General features: G+C 40.9%; 1 protein-coding gene across 12 annotated transcripts in view; it reads left to right on the plus strand.

Moving 5' to 3' along the window:
• CDC14B (cell division cycle 14B) overlaps positions 1 to 16,872 on the plus strand; it is a 94,241-nt gene that overhangs the window by 62,915 nt on the left and 14,454 nt on the right. For 11 of the 12 annotated variants that reach the window (XM_046664135.1, XM_046664137.1, XM_046664133.1 and 8 more), the window contains exons 7-12: positions 1,529 to 1,591; positions 4,620 to 4,707; positions 5,200 to 5,430; positions 11,772 to 11,910; positions 12,080 to 12,239; positions 12,948 to 13,045. In XM_046664135.1, coding sequence (XP_046520091.1) covers positions 1,529 to 1,591; positions 4,620 to 4,707; positions 5,200 to 5,430; positions 11,772 to 11,910; positions 12,080 to 12,239; positions 12,948 to 13,045 — 779 coding nt within the window. The remainder of the gene's footprint in view (positions 1 to 1,528; positions 1,592 to 4,619; positions 4,708 to 5,199; positions 5,431 to 11,771; positions 11,911 to 12,079; positions 12,240 to 12,947; positions 13,046 to 16,872) is intronic. The other variant, XM_046664131.1, reaches the window with a different exon arrangement.

Below are 16,872 nucleotides of genomic sequence, written 5' to 3' on the forward strand. Positions count from 1 at the left end.
GGTTGGAGTCCAATGACTCTGGTGTGTGGAGCTGACTGAGGCGGTGGCCACACACTGGGGCGGCTTCATCAGGCCTCAGGACAGGCATGGGTAGGCAGAGGGGGCTGTCAGGAGACAGACAGACAGCAGGTGCAGTCGCAGTCCCTGCCAGGTGGACCCCTTGGAGGCGGCATACTGGTCCTGGTCCTGGGGCTCCTTCCACTCCCACCACCTTTAAAAGAAGAGAAGAAAAACTTTGAGGGCCTCGGGACTGGTGTACTATAACATTCTATAGCAGTTTCTATAGTTCTTAGCTCAGTTTTTTCAATCAGATATTGTATCTAAAGTCTAATTAGCTGAAACTACAGGCCAAAGATTGCTTTTTTCATGCTATATTTAATTTTATTGAAGAGTTGACAGCTTCTAATTTTCAATTTAAACATTTTTATTTGTGACTGACTTTGAAGATTATTGCATCTATGAAACATTTATAAATGTAATTGTTTTAATTTTAGTGTGACTTCTAATAGGATCTCCTTATGAAATTCAAAGGAGAATAGAAATTGCCTATAAACTACATTTTATTATATCATTCTGTTGGGAACAGCTGTAGTCCAAATATCATGACATAACTTGAGTATTTAGAATTCAAAGAAATAAAATTTCTTATGGACTTGGTCTTGGAATTAGAACTTAACCATATTTTATAAAGTGAGGGACTTTTGTTTGGTATGTAGTGTTCTTATTTTTCATTCGTATTTCAGAGTTTAAATTTTGAAAACTGGGTTTACAGAGCCTCCTCTTTTGAACCAAGAATACCTTGCTGGTCAAGAATTCTTGCTTAGGTTCTGTCTGGCCCAGCGACTGGGGAGCAGCGGCCACTTCTTAGGGCCTCCAGCTTGCCCTTGTCTTAGAAGAGACACTCTGCCTAGTTCTCTTAGCGTGCCCTGCCCACTGCCACTCAGAGTCAGGCTACAGAACAGAACAGACATTTTAGGCATTTTTTTCTTGCTGAAAGAATTTTTTTCCCTCACAATTTTGAATTTTAGTGTTGATCTCTGGGCTGTCTTTGGTATAGGGAACATTAATCTCTTAATTGAAGACTGTTCAGAAGAACTTGAAAGTGAAGGTATTTATGAAGTGTGTGGGATTTATTTGGGATAAACTAACCTTGACTTCTTCCCCCTTGATTATGGATTTAGGGACCCCTGGGTGATACCTTATATTTGAAGCCTGAGTAGTGTTGGTCTAGTAAATTAGTAGGGTGACTTTGAAGGCTGGATTATTTAGTTCTGCATGGATAGGATGATTGATGAAGGGAAAGGAAAAATCAAATTACATTAAAATACGTTGTTATAACTAATTTTCCAAATAAAGGAAGTGTTTAAAAGACATAGCCCACCTCCTTTAAAAACTATTCAATGGAACATAATCCAAATATAATAATGCTTTTCTGGGGTGCCTTCTGATATTTATTCTTAGGCAATTGGATTGGAAATTGTTTCCTTATTTGCATCTTTGTTCTTAAAAGCTTTCCTTTGGATTTTAGGCAATGCATTATGGCTTCCTTAATTTCAACTCATTTAACCTTGATGAATATGAACATTATGAAGTAAGTTTTCAAGGATATTCCTTTTAAAAACTCTTTTATTCATGTTTTCCTTACAGAAGTAATACTCTTGCTTTTTAAAAAGTTGAACAATTTAGATCTGTATAGAGTAAAAAAAGTCAAATCTTTATCCTCTGACCACCATTTCTGTAGTCCCTGTTCTTAGTGGCGATTTCTGCATTCAATGCATCCTCCCAGAGTGTATGAGTGTGCTCCTAGGCATTTCTCTTTAATGTGAAGTTTAAATTTTTTTAGTATTGATGACTTTCATTTAGTGATTAAATAAGATAATGTTTATTAAACCCTTAACATAGGATCTGATGAGATGAATAGTCATTATACGTTTAGTTACCTCGAGAAGATATCTGTTTTTATTATAACCTTCTGTTTGTATGAAGTCAGGACACTTCTGTTTGCAAATTACAAAAAGTAAACACAAATGGCTTAAATAACAAGGGGAAAATTTATTGACTTACATAAAAAAATCCAGGAGCAGGTGTGACGTCACACATGACCAGATTCAGGTGCTCAAACACTTACCAGAAATTGGGCTGAAGCAAGTTTTGTTCAGGCTGGCCCTCCTGAGCAGTGATGAAGATGGCCACCAGCAGCTTTGACTTCAAGGCCCCTGCAGAAGACCCACGAATTCCTCTCACTGGCCTGGCTTACGTCCTGTCCCTAGCCCTGAACCACACTGCGTTAGGGGTGGGTGGGTTTAGAATACGCTGGCCATCCCAGGAGCTGCAGTGGTGGGGTCAGCCCTATCAAACTCTACAGATAGAAAAAAGGGAGAAGAGAGTCCAGGCAGGGAAACCCACAGATGTCCTCTACAGTTTTTAATCTGGTGTGTTTTTTCTTTTAAGAGTAAGTAATTTGATTTTACCATTCCACCTTCCGAATAAGAAACGACTAAGATGCTGTGCTACAGGTTTTTTTCGGCCAATAATACTGGTGGAATCTAGTCTTTTTATCCCAACTGAGTTACTTTGAGCAGACATTCTCACTAAGAATGGAGTGATTCCACGGACAGTGCTCTGTGCAGCGCCATCTGGAATCCTCAGATAACTGCTCTTTCGCAGTCACTTTCTTAAAGTAGCTGTTCTTTAAACTCTTAGGTATAACTGAACCATTTTGTTGATGAAATGGGTTGATAGTTACAATCAGTCATTACTGTGATGTGCCAAAGATGTGAAAGCATATCGGTGATTCATTCGGGCCAACCCTATCTTTCCTTCTCTGTAATAGCAATACATTTCTAAAGTTCAATGTATATTTAATTACGACCTTAAACTACTGCGTGTAATTTAATTATTAACACCATTTTTTTGTGCTTGTCCTTATAAAATTAAACATTTAAAGATAAAATCTACTTTCTCTTTTTAGGTGAGCAAAATGACTAGAAACTAGTTTCTTCGCTGTAGAACAGGGCTGCCCTTGTGTGTGACTAAGGGGTCATGGGGTCTGAGCAGCTTCCCTGTCACGAGTGTGGAAACTGCAGCTTTGCAGGGAGGTGCAGGGTCACGCACAAACGGTGCTTGCTTTCCGTGAAGCTGCGCCGAGGCACAGGGAACTGTTTAGGTAGCTGCAGACCACGGGTAGCTCACAGACTGGTTTGGTTTAGTCTTTGCAGTGTATTTAGAAATTTTGGGATTAGTGTCTTGCATTGATTCCATCATGTCCATTTTTTCCTCTTTCAACTTCTCTAATTCAGGGTGTATCTTATAATCTATAATGCCTATGATTCATTGAAATCTAATCACGGGTTTCTCGTTAAAAACTCCAGATTTCTGGGGCCAGCCCAGTGGCATAGTGGTTAAGTTCATGTGCTCTGCTTCAGTGGCCTAGGGTTCGTGGGTTTGGATCCTGGGCATGACCCTACACACCACTCATGAAAGCCACACTGTGGCAGCGACCTGCATACAAAATAGAGGAAGATTAACAGATGTTAGCTCAGACCCCATCTTCCTCATCAAAAAAACAAAAAACAACAACAAAAAACCCTCCATTATTTCTGGCTTCACTTCAAAATTGGAACATCTGGCAACACTTGTCCTCATTTCTGCTTAGACCTTTTAGCATGGAACATGGGCTCACCAATAAATGAGTCAAGTAAATTGCCTATGGGTTGCCCGCCTGGCCTGTGGATAGATGTCCAAGCAACTCTGAGTTTATTTCTTACTTGTTCTTGGGTACACATATACACACCCCAATTGCGAAGCTAATTGATCTTGTTTTTATCACTAGTTCTCTCCTCCTCCACTATCAACTGTCTCCTGCTTCCTGCTTAAGTCTTGTCTACCCATTTCTATTGTTCATCTTGAACTATATGTTATAATAATTGAGGTGGTAACTCAATCCAAAGGGTGTAATAGCAGAAAGTGAAGCATTGTAAATCTCAGTTTATAGTCATGTTTTGATCTAGAGACATAGTGTGATCTCACTATACTTATACTTTTGGATTTCCTGGTGGGTTTCATGAAAACTTTTCATTGACCCTCTTATTAAGTGTGAAATAATGGAAAGGTGTCTCGCTACAAATAAAAAGTAAATATTGAGAAGCCAAGAACCTAAATACATAGTTTTCTCTTGTTTGTTCAAGGAGTCAAGATTGCTCATATTGGAAGCCAGTTAGCTATTCAGAAAAACAGAAGTTTCCAGATCCCTCAGGATGGAAAAGTTTGCTTTCTTATTAATTAGCAACAACTGCATGAAAATTTGCTCAGATAAAATAACCGAAGTACTTAGGTAGATTGTGGATAGCAGCAGTCAGCTCCAGTTTCCAAAGACTAGCAAAGAAATTTCCACTCTGGCAAAGAAATGCCATTAATAGAAAGTGATGAGGACTAGAAGTTAACTGACTGTTCCCTGGGAATAGTCATAGCCAGCTAGATTTTAGTTTTCTGTCTCATAGTCATTTATGTTTTTGTGCTAAAGCAAATGGATTTGAAGTCCTTCAGACACGCAGTATTAAGAAGGGGTGTGGAGAGGAGATTAAGTTTAAAAATGAAATGTACTGGTTTTCCCTTTGCAGAAAGCAGAAAATGGAGATTTAAATTGGATAATACCAGACCGATTTCTTGCCTTCTGTGGACCTCATTCAAGAACAAGACTTGAAAGTGGTATGCAAAAATATGAGACCAGTATAGTTTTATTATTAGAAGTATCCATTCTGGTAGCCAACCCGGTGGCGTAGTGGTTAAGTTCATTCTCTCCACTTCGGCAACCTGGAGTTCGCAGGTTCGGATCCCGGGCATGGACCTTGCACTGCTTGGCAAGCCACACTATGGCGGCATCCCACATAAAATGGAGGAAGATTGGCACAGATGTTAGCTTAGCAACAGTCTTCCTTACAAAAAAAAAAAGAAAGAAAGGTATCCCTTCTGTATTTTCTTTTGAAAGATGCTGAAGAGTTAGACTAAGCTTAACTGTCTTAAGTAGTTAAGTATGCGTGGTCATTTTAGTACATCATTCTGCCTGGATTTTAACTTTTTTGTTTTTTTAAACTTATAATCAAATTAATATTCATACTGTTTCCTGGTGAATTACAGGTGAAATTGTTATCCATTGTTTTCTTTCTGATTTCACAACATCTGGTGAATTTCTTTATGTAGGTTACCACCAGCATTCTCCTGAGGCTTATATTCCGTATTTTAAGAATCACAATGTGACTACCATTGTCCGTCTGAATAAAAGGATGTATGATGCCAAACGCTTTACGAGTGCTGGCTTCGATCACTATGATCTTTTCTTTGCGGATGGCAGCACCCCTACTGATGCCATTGTCAAAGAATTTCTGGATATTTGTGAAAATGCTGAGGGTGCCGTTGCAGTACATTGTAAAGGTATGTTTCTTGGGTTGGTTAAAGAATGGTGGACGTGTATGTATATATGTGTAGAATCATACTACACTCATTTAGATATGCCAGGACACTTGAAGCTGCCTTTGTTTTTAAAGATTTTATCTTTCCTTTTTCGCCCCAAAGCCCCCTGGTACATAGTTGTATATTTTTAGTTGTGACTCCTTCTAGTTGTCCCATGTGGGATGCCGCCTCAGCATGGCCTGATGAGCAGTGCCATGTCCACGCCTAAGATCCGAACTGGTGAAACCCTGGGCTGCCAAAGCGGAGCGCACAAACTTAACCACTCAGCCACAGGCCGGCCCCACGCCTTTGTTTTTAAAAGAATGACTGTTGTTTTCTTTTGTAAGTTGCTTTTTTCTTAAAACCACTTTATTGAGGTATGATTGACATTAAAACTCTGTACATTTATAGGTACCTGTGTTCTTTATAGAATGCTTTTACAACCCTAATTTCATATGAAAAGTGTAGTAAATTAAATTGTATTCATAGGAGGCTGACCCTGTGGCCGCCTGGTTAAGTTCGCCCTCCACTTTGGCAGCCCAGGGATTTGCTGGTTCAGGTCCTGGGCGCGGACATGGCCCTGTTCAGCAAGTGGTGCTGAGGTGGCGTCCCAAGTGGCACAGCCAGAAGGACCCACAACTAGAATATACAGCTATTACTGGGGGGCTTTGGGGAAAAGAAGAAGAAGAAGAAAAAGAAGATTGGCAACAGATGTTAGCTCAGGTGCCAATCTTTAAAAGAAATGTGTATATATATTCTTGTTAACTCTGTAAAGCCTTATCACATTGAAATGCATTAATTTATTCATCAGATATCTATTCAGTGCCTACTGTTTGGTAGGTTCTAGGGTATGTCAATGAGCAGAGCAGACTCCAAGAGTCTTTGTGGAGTTTATATTCTAACAAGTTGCTATGTTTTCAGCAGCTAGAACAGTACCTGGCACTTAATAAACAGTTATTGAATGCGTGAATGAATGTGTAATAGTACGTCATATGAATGTCCTAGGGATTTATTTAACTTTTCTCCTCTTGTTAGATAGTTGATTAAGAAGACAAGGAATATATTTATTTTAAGAGAAGTTCAACATTGAAAAAGAAAAAAACAGCAAACCTGGGGAACAGCCAAAATATAATCTCCAAAGTTACCACATTATAAGATTCAAATGTCTAATTTTCACCAGAAATTCACAAGGCATACTAAGAAACAGGAAAGTATAGCTCATTCAAAGGAAAAAAGGAATCCACAGAAACTGTCCCTGAGAAAGACCAAATGGTGGGCTTACTAGACAAAGACATTAGAACAGCTGTCTTAAAGATACTCAAAGAGCTAAAAGAAAATGTGGACAAAGTCAGGAGAACAATGTATAAACAAAATGGAAGCATCATTAGGAAGTAGAATACATAAAAAGGAACCAAAAAGAAATTCTGGAACTGAAATGTATAGTAACTCAAATGAAAAATTTACTGATGAGATTCAAAAGCAGACATGATCAGGCAGTAGAAAGCTTCGGTGGACTTGAAGATAGGACACTTGAAATGATCAAGTCTAAGCAGCAGAAAGGAAGAAAATTGAAAAGTGAACTGAGTCTAAGGGATCTCTGGCACACTGTAAAGTGGACCAGTGTGTGGATTGTGGGAATCCCAAAAGGAGAAGGGAGAGAAAGGCGCAGAGAGATAATTTGAAGAAATAATGGCTGAAAACTTCCCAAATTTGATGAAAGACATGCATGTAACTATCAGAGAAGCTCAGCTAACTCTAAGCAGCATTAAACTCAGAGACCTACACCAAGATACTTTATAATCACTCCAGAGTCAGAGACAAGGGGATCTTGAAAGCAACCAGAGAGAATCGACTTATCACATACAAGGGGTCCCGGTAAGATCATGAGCAGATTTCTCCTCAGAAACCTTGGAGGCCAGAAGGCAGTGGGTGGATATAGTCAAGGTATTGAAGGGAAAAAACTGTCAACCACAAATCCTATATCTGGCAAAGCTGTCCCTCGAAAATGAGGGAGAAATTAAGACGTTCCCACATAGTTATAAGCTGAGGGAGTTTGCTACCACTAGGTGTACCCTGCAAGAAATGCTCAAGGTTCAATGAAAGGACACTAGACAGTCACTCGAAGCCCTGTGAAGAAATAAAGATCTCTGAGAAAGTAAATACATGGACAGTTATGAAGGCTAATATTATTGTAACCTTTGTTGTAACCTCTCGAATCAAAAGACAGAGATGGAAAGAATGGCTTAAGAAAATAATAATCCAACTATATGCCATCTAAAAGAGGCTCGGTTCACATCCAAAGACACAAATAGGTTGAAAGTGAAAGGATGGGAAAAGATGTTTCATGTAAATAGTAACCAAAAGTGAACAAAGGTGATTAGACTAATATCAGACAACGTAGACTTTTAATCAAAAAAGATTACAGGAAACAAAAAAGGACATTATATATTAGTAAAAGGTTAAATACAGCAAAAAGATACAACAATTATAAACATTTTACATTCTTAATAACAGACCTAAATATGTGAAGGAAAATTGGCAGAATTGAAGGGAAAAATAAACAGTTGTACAATAATAGTTGGAGTTTTAATATCCCACTTTTAGTAAGGGACAGAACAACCAGACAGAAGATAAGGAAATAGAGGACTTGAACAACGCAGTAAACTCGTGGGATCTGGCAGCGTAGAGAGCGCCGTGCCCGCCAGCCATGGAGCGCACACACACAGCCTGCTTCTGGTGGGGGCACAGCAGTGTGAGTTTGTCCACGCCACTGAACTGCACACTTCACAGTGCTTCAAACGACCTCCAGAAAGCAACCGTAAAGGGACATGGGTCATGGGGCCAGCCCCGTGGCTGAGTGGTTGGGTTCGCATGCTCTGCTTCAGTGGCCCAGGGTTTCTCCGGTTTGGATCCTGGGAGCACACATGGCACCACTCATTAGGCCACACTGAGGTGGCGTCCCACATGCCACAACTAGAAGGACCCACAACTAAAATATACAACTATGTACTGGGGGGCTTTGGGGAGAAAAAGGAAAAATAAAATCTTTTAAAAAAGAAACATGGGTCTTTGAATTACCTGACAAAGAATTTAAAACAGTTGCCTTAAAAATGCTCAGTGATGCTAAAAGGAAACATAGAGAAGTAAATGAAATCAGGAAAATGTTGTATGTACAAAAATGGTAAATTTTATGTTATGTATATTTTACCATAATTAAAACAGAATTCAACATTGATTATTTCATCTTTTTTTTTTTTATTATGACAAGCAATTAAGGTTATTCTCAGCTAAGGTGCTCATTCAGAGTGGTTTTTGTATCCAGGGGACATTTGCTGATGTCTGAAGACATGTTTCGGTTGTCACAACTTAGGGGGAGGGTTGCTTCTGACATAGTGGGTGGAGGCCAGAGATGCTCCTAAAGATCCTACAGTGCACAGGACGCCCCCACCACAAAGAACTGTCCAGCCCCAAAGGTTAGTGTGCTGAGGCTGAGAAACCCTGAAGTTGACTGATTAAAGGTTAAAAACCTGAAGAGAATTTGATATGATTAGGTCTTTGTTTTGGGAAGAAAACTGTTGCCTGTGAAGATTGGATTATCAAGTGAAAAGTGAGATTCATTAGGAGGTGTATTAGTTTGTTCAGGGTACCATGAGGGAATACCACAGACTGTGTGACTTCAACAACAGGTATGTATTTCTCACAGTTCTGGAGGCTGGAGGTCCAAGATCAAGGTGCTGGGAGGGTTGGTGTGTGGCGAGGCCTCTCTTCCTGGCCTGCAGACAGCCACCTTGTTTTTGTCCTCTGTGTTCCCTCTCTCTTGGTGTCTCTTCCTCTTCTTATGAGGAAGAATACTAGTCCTCTTGGACTAAGTGCCCCCTCACCCCATGACCTTATTTAGTGTTAATTGCATCCATGAAGGACCTTTTCCCAGAGACAGTTACATTGGGAGTTAGGACTTCAACATATGGATTTTGGGGGACACAGTTCCTCGCATGTAAAATCCGTTGACCCCATCCCAACAGCCCTGAATCTCTTAACCCATCCAGCATCAATCCCAAGTCCAAAGTCTCCTCTCAATAGCCTCTAAATCAGGTACAGGTGACACTCTGGATACAATTAATCCTGAGGCAGAATTCCTCCCCAGCTGTGAACCCGTGAAAGTAGACAAGGTATTTGCTTCTGAAACACAATAATGAGACAGGCATAGAATAGACATTCCCATTCCAAACTGGAGAAATGAGAAAGAAGGAAGGGGTGACAGGCCTCAAGCATGTCCAAACCTAGCAAGGCAAATGCTGTTAGACCGTACGGCTCGACAATATCCTCTGGGGCTCGATTCTCTGTACTATATGCCCACTGGGGTGGCAGCCTCACCCCCTTGGCCCTAGCCAGTGGCCCTGCCCCTGAGGTCTACTGAAACCAGGGAGGTGGCCCACCCCATGAAACCCAGGAGTAGATAGCCTTGATCCGCAGACCTGTGGTGGCCGTGGCAGCCCTGTTGACCTCTGCATCACCCTCGGCGTCATGCTTTCCTTTTCTTGGAGGATGAGGCTTGTTTGCAGCCAGATGACTCTAATGTTCAGTCCTATAGAGTCCCAGAAATCTGAAAGCCTGCCTTTATTTCATCATGTGTCCATCCCTTTAGTCCAAATTGGCAGTCTGTCTGCTGATAGAATGCCATCACTCTCTCTGGCTTCTGCTGAGAGGGCTGATTAAATCCATGGGTATTCTCTTTGTGGAGTTGACTGACCACATCCTTGCTCCAGAACACAACTTTCTCACTTTTTGCAATATGGCTAGGCCTAGATTTTTCTAAATGTTTAGTTTCTGGTTCCATTATGCTTAACAATCCTTTCTTCAATTCATCTCTCTCCTCGCACACTTGACTATAATCAGTAAGGAGAAACCAGGCTGCGTCTTCAACACTTTGCTTACAAATCTCCTTTGCTAAATATCCAGGGTCGTCAGTCACCAGGCCTACCTTTCAAAAGGCACTAGAACGCTTTTCAGCCAGGGTTTTTGTCACTTTCTCACAACCAGGACTGCCTTTCTTCCAGTTTCCAATAACACAGTCCTCATTTCCATCTGATTTGCACCAGAATCAGTGTTAACGCCCATATTCCTACTAACAGTTTCTTTGAGGCAATCTAAGTTTTTTTCTAACATGTGCCTTAAAATTTTTGAAGCCTTTACAATTCCAATTTCAAAGCCACTTTCACGTTTTCCTATATTGTTACAGTAGCGTGCTATTTCATGGTACTAAAATCTGGATCAGTGAGGGTTTTCTAGAGAAACAGCCAGAACCAGGATGTGCATATGTATGGAAGGTGATTTATTATAAGGAATTGGCTTACATGAGTGTGGAGACTGGCAAGTATGAGGTCTGCAGTGGGCTGGAAGGCTGGAGACCCCGGAGAGCCGATGGTGCAAAGTCGAAAGGCAATCTGTTGGAGAATTCCTTCCAGCTTGGGGAGGCCAGTCTTTTGGTTCTGTTGAGACCTTCAACTGATTGGATGAGGCCCATCCACGTTATGGAGAGCAGTCTGCGTACTCAGAGTTCACCAGTGTTGTCCAACTAGACTTGCCATGTTGATGCATAAAATTAACCATCACAAGAAGTAATGCCAGTGGTCTAGATGAGAGTAAAGGAGGACAGCAGGAATAGAGTAAAAAAATAAATCCATGTGGGGGCTGGCCCTGAGGCCGAGTGGTTAAGTTTGTGCGTTCCACTTTGGCCGCCCAGGGTTTCACTGGTTCGGATCCTGGGCACAGACATGGCACCACCGCTCATCAGGCCACGCTGAGGCGGTGTCCCACATGCCACAACTAGAAGGACCCACAACTAAAATACATAACTATGTAGTGGAGGGACTTTGGAGAGAAGAAGGAAATTAAATAAATAAATAGATCCATGTGAAAATAGGTATGAAAGTAGAGTAGAAAAAACTGTTAGATGAGGGAGAAAGTGCAAGGTTTTAAGCCTGTGTTTTTGGTACCATGAACAGAAAACCCAGAGTAGAAAACTGCACTTCCTGAGAATCGTGGCTTAGAAAGTGATTTTCGGTCTTAGCGATGCACAGAATCAGCTGGGGAATCTTAGAAATCTCTATTTCCAGTCTGTATCACGTACCCAGTGAATCAGAATTCTGGAGGTCAGAGCCAGTATTTTCCAGAACTCTCCAGGTGTTTGGAGTGTGCGTGCAAACTTGAGAACCACCGGTGAGGGGAGCAGAATCATGGGAAGCCTTTTAAAAACATTTTCCCTCAGCAACAAAGTTCTTGAGTCCGTGAGACGGATCTGATTGCTTTGTTTCTTTTCCTAGCGGGCCTTGGCCGGACGGGCACGCTGATAGCCTGCTACATCATGAAGCATTACAGGATGACAGCCGCTGAGACCATTGCCTGGGTCAGAATCTGTAGACCTGGCTCCGTGATTGGGCCTCAGCAACAATTTCTGGTGATGTAAGTTAACAGAGAGCTTTTGTAATTCCTCAGGGAACACGTGGGTCTGGAAAATGATGGGAGTAGAATTTTTCTTAGTCTCCGGTGACAGTGGATAGTCTAATAGGAGAAAGTTGTTTGGATGTATTTTTCTGAAAAGCTGTATTTTGATGTTATTTAAATGCTCTAGGAAACAGACAAACCTCTGGTTGGAAGGTGACTATTTTCGTCAAAAATTAAGGGGTCAGGAGAATGGAAAACACAGAGCAGCTGTCTCAAAACTCCTCTTGGCTGTTGATGACATTTCAATTAGTGGGGTCGAGAATCAAGACAAGCAGGAACCCGAACTGGTAATCGAACCGTCCCCACACGCTGTTGTTATTGCTTTAAATGCTGTTGAGAACCTTTCAGGGCATGGAGAAAATTGTAGATAAAAATAATAAAGCACATTTTGAGGGATTATCGTCACACTTTTTTTTTTTATACTTATAGCCCTCTCTAGGAACTTTTCATTCAAAATGGTTAAAACAAGGTTATGTGTCCATAAAACTAAAGTTTTTTTTACTTACTAGGCACTGGTGGAAAAAAGACATTTGTGAAGTAAGCTCGTTAGATGGGCCTGGTTACTCTCCCCGTCCCCCACTTTTTCTCCATTTTGTGACAGCTCACTTAGGGAACCAGTCGTTCTCAGATGGAGGACTTTAAAGAACCAAGAGTTCTTTAGGGGAGAGTGATACTATATTAAGTAGTGGTAAGTAGATTGTGAAATTTACAAAAGGATGTTTTTGATATTGAAAACCCATTATGCCTTTTCACTGTCGATATGTTTCATAACGAGTGCTATTGGGTTCTGTGTCTGAAAGTCACCTTTTGGTTATCTTGAAATGTGACCTGTAGCTTTATTTTGAAAGCAACAAAGTATTTTAGAGTTCAGCAGAAAGTTAAGTGTATTATGTGTGTGTGTGTACATGTGTGTGTGGATAAATGTAGGTGCTGTGCTTTACTGCATTAATAAGTGCAACTTAAATCAGTAGCTCAGTATTTTTTTACTTATACAGTACAGTGATGATGACGAAATCAGCGGAGTGACTCAAGGTGATAGACTTCGGGCCCTGAAAAGCAGAAGACAATCAAAAACAAACGCTATTCCCCTCACGTGAGTCTGGTTTCCTTTGTGTGGTTGATGTTATTTAATATGTACGTGGGGTCGTTCATGAGCTTTTGTTCTGTGTGTTTTTCTCCACAGTTGCATGCCTATTATGCCACTTTGAAATGATTATCGACATTATTTAAAATCTGGGGGTGTTGCCCACAAAGCTGTTGGCTATCCTTCATTCATGTCCATCTTCTCTTGTAACCGTGCTGGCCTATATAGATAGGAAAGCAACATTAGGAAGGTTTTTTCTCCATGGATAATCACCATGTGACGTCCTCAAGACAGTGACAGCAGATGTAAACCGCAGAATAACTGATTGGTCTATAGTTATTAATTGTGAATTTCTTTAAATTCTCTACCATATTGCAGATAGTTTGATATGATAGAATTTAATCACTGGTGTTATGGTGGCTTAATGTCATTATATTATTTTAGGGAAACAATGAACTAGATTAAACCATAGTTTTGTATTAATTTGTTTGAGGAATTATTTTCAAGTTACAGAAGGTTTAGCCGGGGGATGGGAAGTTTAATCATTATTGTGTATGTGTATGTCCCCTTCTACTTGCTTGTGTTAAGTGTTAGTTTGGATACAATCTCATGGAACATCCAGGATTATTAGAAAATATGTAGAATCAAAAAACTTGGCCATTGTACTTTCTTCCTAGGGTATTCTTTAGCAAATGCTCCCTCCTATGCCATTGGATTCCTTCCTTCTAGTAACCTCCTTTTTTGTGTGGGACACCAAATTTCCAGCTTTTCTGGAGGGGGCTGTTGATGGAGATAGGTCATTCTGCTCAGTGGGCCTTGGGTAATAAGGTAAGAAACTGAGGACATAAATGTTCATGGCAGAGAAGGACAGGCTTTCTTTTCAATTAAAAGTGGCTCTTCACTGGTATCTCCTCATAATCTTAAATTCTAAAGTAGAATTACACATGAGGCCTGTGTTGTCATGGACCACCATCTTAAGAGGTTCTTAAAAGACCAAATGAAAAGAATGGAGTTTTCCAATATAAAGCACCGGGTGAATGAAAGCGTCAGGATGGGTTATAGGCATTAATAACCTTTCTCTTTGCAGCTTAGTGGTACTTCAGTCAACTAGAATGCTTTCAGAATGCTGCGTTTTATATAAGTTTTTAACTCCAAATGCCATTTTGTTTTTAATTTCAGCAGAAGTTTTCATCTAAGCCCTTAATGGTTCTTTTTATATAGGAATATTATAGTTCCTCTGGGTAATCATTCTGAAGCCAGTTTTAGGCACCATGGAGAACCTAGGGGGTGCCTTGGAACGGTGCCTCCCAAGCTTCTGTGTGCCGCTGAGTCCTGAGGAGTTTGTTGAGATGTAGGCCACACTCGGGGGGTCTGGGCTACGTCTGTGCTCTGCATTTCGAGCAAGCTTCCAGGTGTTGCAGATCTGCTGGTACAGGGAACACACCATGAATCGCAAGCCCTAGAAAATGGGTGATTCTGTGGGTTGCTTTTAGTTGTGCCCAGGTCTTTTGTTTTGTTTTTAAGAATCTGCAGCACATCAGTTTATTTCTCAGTAGCTTGTTGCCTTTTGTTCAAAAGTCCAGTTTGGGATCAGGGGAGCGGACTTCTGCTTAGTCAAAAGTTCTTGTTGAATAGCGCTTATGGGAAATTTCCTTTAGTTTCTCTCAGTCTGCTACCTTGTGAATATGTTTTCTAGAGAGTTCAAATCACTTTATGGTCTTTTCTAGAAAAATTAAAGCTATGAAAGTCTCTTTCATGACTGATAGGTTTGTGGTAATAGAAAAGAAAAGAATGAATAAAGACTAAGATTCTAAATATTGTTGGAAACCAGAAGGTGACACTAGATGCTGTTATGTGTTCCCTGGGACTGGAAGTTAAGTGTGATCAGTGATGGTTTAATAACAGTGACTAGCAGAGACTGGGGAGGAGAGGCCAGCCTCTGTGCCATCATTTAGTTCTCTAGTGACAACCCCCACCCCTAAAAGGAAGAGAGAACAGTGTCCTTTGCTCTGAAGCACTTTTCTTTTTTAAAGATTTTATTTTTCCTTTTTCTCCCCAAATCCCCCGGTACATAGTTGTATATTTTTAGTTGTGGGTCCTTCTAGTTGTGGCATGTGGGACGCTGCCTCAGTATGGCTTGATGAGCCGTGCCACGTCCACGCCCAGGATTTGAACCGGTGAAACCCTGGGCTGCTGAAGTGGAGCGTGCGAACTTAACCACTCGGAACGGGGCCGGCCCCTCTGAAGCACTCTTGGTGTAAGTTAAAACCACGTAAAATGGTAAAAGCTAAAAAAAAAAAGACAAACTTGTTGAAGATCCTCTTTAATTGTAATTGTAATCCTAAAAACAGTAGAATAGCACCAAAACTGTTCCCCTCCCATATACACTTTAGGCCACACTTTTAAAGGAAAAAGCGAAATGCTGAAGTCCTTCTAAGCTCCTAATTATGTGTGAAGCCCCTGGGGGATCTTAGATTAGTCACAGCAGGTTCTCTCCTCCACAACATTCTCCCTATCCGCCCCTCTGCTGTTTCAAACCCTCTTTGCTGTTAATCAGCTCTTCTTTGTTCTTATTTGTGGCTCTTTGGGCCCTAGAAGAGAAGTCAGTTGGAGATTTCCTTTTCCTCCCAAGTCCTTATTGTTATTTTAGAAATATGAGTCCCGGAGCCGGAGACAGAGTGAACCAGCAGCAGCTTGGGTGGAGAAATCTAAATTGAATTCCTGCCTTGCAGTTTTGGCTCATCAGTCACTGCAGGCAAGGTATTCTGGTTCACTGTGGCACTTAGCTGAACGAAAATACTTGTAAGAAGGAAAGTTAGTGAAAATATGTATGTACTGGTGATTCTTAATGGAAGTTATAATACATTAAATATCATTCCAATTATTGGTTTCTATTTTACAAACGGTCAGTATTTGGGGAAAATTAAAGTTGTTAGAAACTGTAAAATACTCATTTTCTCAGAGAGCATGTCTGATCCTGACCACCATGAAGACAGTAAATTATGTAGCGCTGTGACCTTGAAGTGACCATCAAGATGTGATGGCAAGTATATTATTATCTGTGTTGACATAGATTTGGTAGATTTTATAGCTTTATCCATGCTGCTTCTCTTTCTACATACTGATATTTCCACTAGGTCTGTTAGGGTTAAATGAGATGATACATGAAGAGCGGTAGTGCCTCCTACATGGGAATAAGGTGGAAATGTGGATATGCTATCCTCAAAAACTCCCCAAACCCCCTTAACAGTACAGTGGAGATGAGTGTTTTTTTCATCATTGGAAAATAATTCTTATCCCTTGAGCTTTACTAGAGGAACAAATAAAAATCTGTAATGCAGACACTTGGATATTCAGACCATTATTCCTTTAAGATAACTGTTAAATCAGTAACTGCAAATGAAAATTGGGATGGGTGGAAGGTTCTTTGTTCCTAGGCCATTCATCCGCTTCTCTGTCAACAGTAAGCTCCTGTAATCTGCATGTGTATCAGTAGGGGTTTTGTGGGAGCAGCAAAGGAGATAGTGCAGGTGTGGATTGTGAGGTAAGGGTAGGTTTGATTGCAGGTCCGCCCTTTAGTGAAACCGCTTGTCACCAGATAGAGTGCCTGGCACATAGTGCTTGATGAGTACAATGACAAGGACAAGATAAAAAATCACTCGGTTCTGGCTTAATCAGCCTAATAGTTTGTGCAGAGCAAATGCTCAATAGAGCCTTTTGTAATTGGTCACTGGTGTGTCTGGGTGACCCTCTGAGAGTGTAGTGGTTGGAAGGAGTTACCACCCTCCTAGCCACGAGGGGGTGTCCTTCCTCAGTGCTGGAAGCTGGACCATGGA

Source organism: Equus quagga, chromosome 6 (genome assembly GCF_021613505.1).
Source record: "Equus quagga isolate Etosha38 chromosome 6, UCLA_HA_Equagga_1.0, whole genome shotgun sequence".
Taxonomy (NCBI): domain Eukaryota; kingdom Metazoa; phylum Chordata; class Mammalia; order Perissodactyla; family Equidae; genus Equus; species Equus quagga.